The 5,843-nt window shown below is 34.2% G+C and overlaps 1 protein-coding gene across 2 annotated transcripts; it reads left to right on the top strand.

Moving 5' to 3' along the window:
- Positions 1-252: 252 nt before the first annotated feature.
- LOC135844860 (uncharacterized) lies at positions 253-5,639 on the top strand. Of its 2 annotated transcripts, XM_065363241.1 has the most exons (10): positions 253-525; positions 950-1,144; positions 1,337-1,351; positions 1,465-1,874; positions 1,949-2,106; positions 2,199-2,313; positions 2,631-2,812; positions 2,884-3,089; positions 3,161-3,722; positions 3,797-5,639. In XM_065363241.1, exons 2-10 carry the CDS (start codon positions 971-973, stop codon positions 3,874-3,876), a joined length of 1,902 nt encoding a protein of 633 aa, XP_065219313.1. In that variant the 5' UTR covers positions 253-525; positions 950-970; the 3' UTR covers positions 3,877-5,639. The 2 variants fall into 2 exon arrangements, with proteins under 2 accessions (XP_065219313.1, XP_065219314.1); XM_065363242.1 differs by lacking the exon at positions 1,337-1,351 and having other exon boundaries at positions 257-525.
- Positions 5,640-5,843: the final 204 nt, after the last annotated feature.

Here is a 5,843-nt window from a genome sequence, read left to right as displayed (position 1 = left end):
TTTTTCATATATTTCATGTTTTTTCACTCATGACTAAAGTCTTACACTCACTGACGCCACAGAAATGAAATTATCCTTATTAACAATCATCTACGCATCATAACGAGTATTTTGAGGGGTCACATGTATTTTTGTTTTTGTAAGCCAAAAGCCAGCCAATCGCCAGCCAATGAAATTTTGCCAGCCAATAGCCAGCTTTATTTAAGCTAATGAAAATTAAGCTAAAAGCTGATAGCCAAAAGCTAATCGATGATTGGCTGGAAACCCCTGGCCGTCGCTAATCATGACCAAAATTCTTGTTGTTGTTTGTGTTTGTAAATTTTCATTTTGTAAATAAATAAAAATTACAAAAAATTGATAAAATTACTTTGGTTTCCGAAAAAATGGTATTTTTCGAGTGATTTTCCTCAATCTCGTGCTTTTTAAAAGTACAAAGATCCTTACATCACTCTTCCCAAACGCTGACAATGGCTTGGTAAACGAACGCCAATAATTCTTCCTCAGGAAGAAATTGGACTAGATTTTGTAAGTTCAAGATTTTACTCATATATTTATTCGTACGAGCTTATTGTAAACGATTTTCATTAATTAGAAGAATCGTTATCGACCATAAGTATTAATCAAATACACTTCTGCGATTAATTCTTATTAAATGAAGTACTCTTTCGAAACAATGCCCCGAGAGTTTGACACAGATACCCACAGACTCGATAAGTTCAACATTATTGCTTTCAATTTGTATTATACTTCTTGTCGATCGCATTTACATGAATTATTCGAGTTCATCTAGGTTTATCTATCGATACTAAAGTATGATAATTTGATGAAATGGTACATCTTGATTAGATCTGTCAAATTGGGTATTTGTGTCATAGATTCCCTTTGTTTAGATTTCCTTTTACCGAATGTTATGGTATGAACTTCGCACTCATGATTTGTTTTATTTTAGCATATTGTGATCAATATCAATATGAGAGAATTACGTAAAGATGTCGAGCCAACTTTGGAGTCACCTAAAGAAGAATTAGTCGATAATATTGATGAAATAAAAATCGAAGAAGTTCTTATGGGCTTAAAAGGACTTAAACAAGAAGAAGTATTCTCATTTCTAGGCAAAAATAATTTTACGCCTGCTGAAACAGAGGTACTTGAATTGGAATACATCGTTGTTATATTAGATTTTTACCTATGTAGTTAATTTTGATGCACCGATTTGCACTTGGAACAGTTGTAATTATTCATTTTTTTCCATACAAATTCGTACGCTTTATTATTACCTGACGCGTTGGTATAAGTATTTTATTTCGTTTACGTTATTTTTTTTGCACGCGTTCAGGAGTGGTTGAAAATGGTAAGTTTTTTTTAGCGTGATTGTATGTTTGTTTTATTATCTATATTTTTTAAACCTATATTTAATTTTTCACATTATCATGCGTTGTTATCTCACATCGAATAATTTCGCAGATGACTTCTGCCGGATTTGGTAATTACGATCAACTCGCCGGCGTTGACCCAGCTGACATTGAACAACTTCAATTAAATTTCGACGGTAACTTCGACGGATTTCAAGGATCGAATGGGCATGTCATGCCTAATGGAAGCTTTATGCAGAAAAATGCTTCTATAACCAAAGTAACCGATACCAAAATGAAAATCAGACCGGATATCCTTCCTTCAATTCAGAAATCATCAATTTATCAAACCGCCGTTGACAACTTTTGCGATTGGTCAGCTCGCAGAGAAAGAGCGGATGGTACTAATGCTCAGATCAAATTACCCAGTCTGGATTTCAGACGCACGTCGGCTGTTTGGCCAAAATGTCCTGCAGCTCCTGTCACGTATTCGTTGGCTGATGGGTATTTGGAGAATTTAAGGTAATTTTACCTCTTTTAAACAGTTACATACTTGGAAGTTAACGTTGAATAACATCGTGAGTTTGGGTTTGTAGGGAAGAGGAAATTGTATCTACTCCTATGACTGAAGTATCTTCGGATGTAATCGATACCAGTAATTTAGAAGAGGAATTCAAGTATCCAGTTAACAATACGTCTTATGTTATTCAATCGGCGGATAGCGTTGAACCTGTGGAAGTGGCCGACACACCGAGTACGTTGTTCTTTTTTAATCCGTTGTTAGGAAAGATCTACTGACTGACGTGTGTATTGTGTTTTTCATGACATTTTGTTATATTTCTGTAGAGCCGATTAAATTACGCATCAAACGAGTGGAAAATGAGGAAGAAGTTAGCACAACGAATCTCGATGCTGTAAATGATAATGTTAGAGCCAAATCAAAACGTATTAGAAATCCATGGTAAGGATTTCACTTACTGCTTGCTCCTGGCTTCATTTAATTATTCGAATAATCTATGGAAGGAGGTGGGCGACTACTAAAAAAAAGAACAATAATGTAATGTAACGAGCCTAAGTGTGTAATTACCAACATTTTTTGGGTACCGTCAAACGCCCTAATTTCGGACACAACTTTTTAACTAATTCAATGGCGTGAATTACTGGTAATAAAAATGCCAAATCAGTTGTAATTAATGTTGAATCATGGGGTTAATGAAATTCTAAGCCTCATCTCCTGATCTTTTCTTGATTATTTTCCATTTGCTTTGTATTTTGTAGTACAAAACGTAAATTCATTGAGACATCACCTCCGCCCAAGAAGAAGAGATGCACCAAGAAATCGGATGCGAGTAAATCAAAAGAGAAAAACGAATCCCCTTCGATATCAAAAAAGAAAACTGAACCTCTCGAAGAATTCGAGTTCCCTTTCTCTACAACCGTTCATCAAGATGATGATTTTGGTAAGAATGGACCTGTTTCATTTCTGCTCAATGTGGACCTGTTTCTCTCATTTAAACTGTTCTCTGCGCAGTGTACCCATCACTAGACCTATCTGATGATGACGAAGAAGACATATACAGTTTCTCTCAAGGAGACGACGAAACGTGGACTCCTAAAATCAAGATGAAAATTAACGAAGTGAAAACATCACGACCTACTCGAGATAGGAAAACGAAAAGCGCTGTTGCTAAGTGTCTGGAAGCTGCAGCGATGAAACGAGCCGATGGTGATTCAATGGTACATGTCTTTTCATTCATTGTCAGCTGACAGATTCTTGTTTTTAACCATCGTTTATTATTTTATTAAAGGATGAATCAAACAGACGAAAAAAATGCGCTAAAAAATGCCCCAAAAAGAAACTACCACCGGCTACAACAATTCACAAAAAAACCGCTCCGTTTATTCCAATGTCGACCGACTCGATCTTATCTATAGATAGCGATGTCACTGGTGACTTGGTCATTGACGACAGTGTGACCAGCTCGAGTCGCAATTACACGTTCAACAACCTGAACCCAGAATACAACGTGCCTTCTACTTCTTCCACTATGCATTCAACGCCGTCCTCATCGTACAGCAGTCACGATCTATTGATTAATTCGTCGACCGATACCAGTCCCAAATCAACCCCAAACAAATCTAAACTTACCAAAAAAGGTAGACCTGTACAGAAATTACCTCGAGCTAAGAATAAAACCAAGCTAGTGCCGCCTAAAACGTGCAAACTGATACAAACGCCTCCAGGCAACTCCTCCGCTTCTACTCCGGCCACTAACTCGGTGACTAAACAAATTAAAAAGGACAGCGTGTGTAGTCCGTCGAGTAGCAGTTGTGCTGAGAAAAAGCACTCCAATTCGTATGTTACAAAGAGTAAGTATCCGATCTCTGTTTCTCTTCTCATCCTTATAAGTAGTTTTGTATTTCATTACACGTTTCTGTTGTAGGAGGTAAACCGAAAAAAGGAATGGTGACGGCTAAACAACGTCTTGGCAAGATATTAAAAATGCATAAGATGTTCTTTTAAACCAATTTCAGTCGCAAGCCTTATTTTACTTCGGACATTTTTTTCTCTCTTTATTTTTCAAAATGGGTAATTAATGGCAACGTTTAAGTTTAATTAAGTTTAAATTCGTCTTTATGCTTGGCCATATTTTCGTATCTGTTTCTGCTTTTACCTTTCTGTCGTCAGTAATTGTATTTAACAAGGTGTTGCAGTAATTGTAGGTACAAACTACAAAGATGAGATTTTCGGTGCGATGATAGAATTTTGTTATGTTTATTTAGCTTAAAAACAATTTAAAATGATGCATTTAGAAGGATGTATTTATCGTAAGTATTAATTTACTTAATGTTTTTAGGAAGTATGTTTAATTTTAATTTTTTTATTTCATGATTGTTGCAGTTTCCTATATATTGTTGAAGTATTTAATAGTAATTTATTTAATTTTGACGCCTTGTACGTAGAAGTGCATTTTTTCTTTGTTCAAAGTTTTTATTTTGTTTTTCAAATTTGCTGTATTGTGTGTGTCTGTCTCTCTACTTATTCTTCTTTATTCTGTCTCAGTGTTACTAATTTATTTTTTTCTTTTCTAATACCTTATTACATTTTTGTCATAATGGTTTAGAAATGATGATGTACTTAATTATGACCTATATGCGGGTCAAATACTTGATTTTTTTTTATATTTCAACTTATGTTTGCATTTGAGTGTGTCTCATTGTGTGTATCTCAGTGTTTTAGTTTTAAGATGTTTGTCGGCTCAGTGCGTTGATCAGGATGTTAAAGACGGTTTTTTTCAACTCTTTTTGATCAGATTAGTTGAGAATTTTGATTTTTTTTTTCAATTTGGATAAAATTGGGTAAAGGTGGCTGGAGATTGATTAAAATATCAATATCCATCTATACGAACTCCGGCTGACTAGTTTCATTTAAAATTACTCCCAAAGATGGTGCCATAATTTTAGGCTTTGTGATTGCTTGAAGAAAAGTATGCAATTTCCTATGGAACTAAAGATTTGAATGGATGGAGAATCCTCTCTAGATCCTAGAAACCTGAATTATTCCTGATCACAGCTTCACTCCTCACGTCCTCCGGCAAACGTTTATTTTTTTCTCACTATTTTAAATAGTGCTTAGAATTAATTAATTTATCAACTCTGAAGTGAAAACACATTTTTTAAAAATGTTTTCGCTTTTCCTTAAGTAATTAATTTTTAATTTCTTATATGTATTTCAAAGCTTCGAAGAAGTTAGTTTAATTTTGTTTTTCTTTCTATCGTCGTAGACGTTTTAGAACGATTGTTTACTGAATTTGAAAAAAATTCATATCTCGTCTACCATTTTGGACGGGGCAAAAAAAAAGAAGAAATCAAACAGTATTAAATTTTAATGATATCGATATCATTTACTTTAGGTATTTATTTTTTTCTCTCTATTCACTTGTATGTACAAGTACATATACTATAATTAGTGTGCTAAATTTGAGTGTGTTCTTGTTTGTATTTGTACTTTAAGTATTTACTTGGAAAGTAAGTAAAGATATGAACAAAAAAAAAAGAAATGACAAAAGTACTCTATAAGATATTAAAAATTTTACATTAAGAAACCGCAGTGCAATTTAGTTGAATAAGTTGGCTAATTTTTTAAGACTCAATACCGCAATACCGTAAAAAACTGATTACTTTTGTACGCTTAATTCAACAAGAGTCGTATATGTTTGCATTTTTTTTCTCTTTTCAGATGTGTAAGTTTATTTTTTATTAATATACTGTGTACTTTGAAATCTACGTACTTCTTACTTATTGTATTTCATCAGCTACCCTTCCCGTTTACCCCTTATTACCCTTATTAAGCTCTGTGTTTGTGTTTTTATAGCGTATTGTTTTTGCGAATCTCGCCTGGAGTTCGCGTGATCCTCGCGTTCGTCGTCGTCGATGTATCGAACAATGAAGAAATTTTGAACGGAAGCCAATTTAAACAATGGTGAAAAA

Source organism: Planococcus citri, chromosome 4 (genome assembly GCF_950023065.1).
Source record: "Planococcus citri chromosome 4, ihPlaCitr1.1, whole genome shotgun sequence".
NCBI lineage: Eukaryota > Metazoa > Arthropoda > Insecta > Hemiptera > Pseudococcidae > Planococcus > Planococcus citri.
Note: the sequence above shows the minus strand (reverse complement) of the source record. Positions and strands in the feature narration are given on the sequence as shown.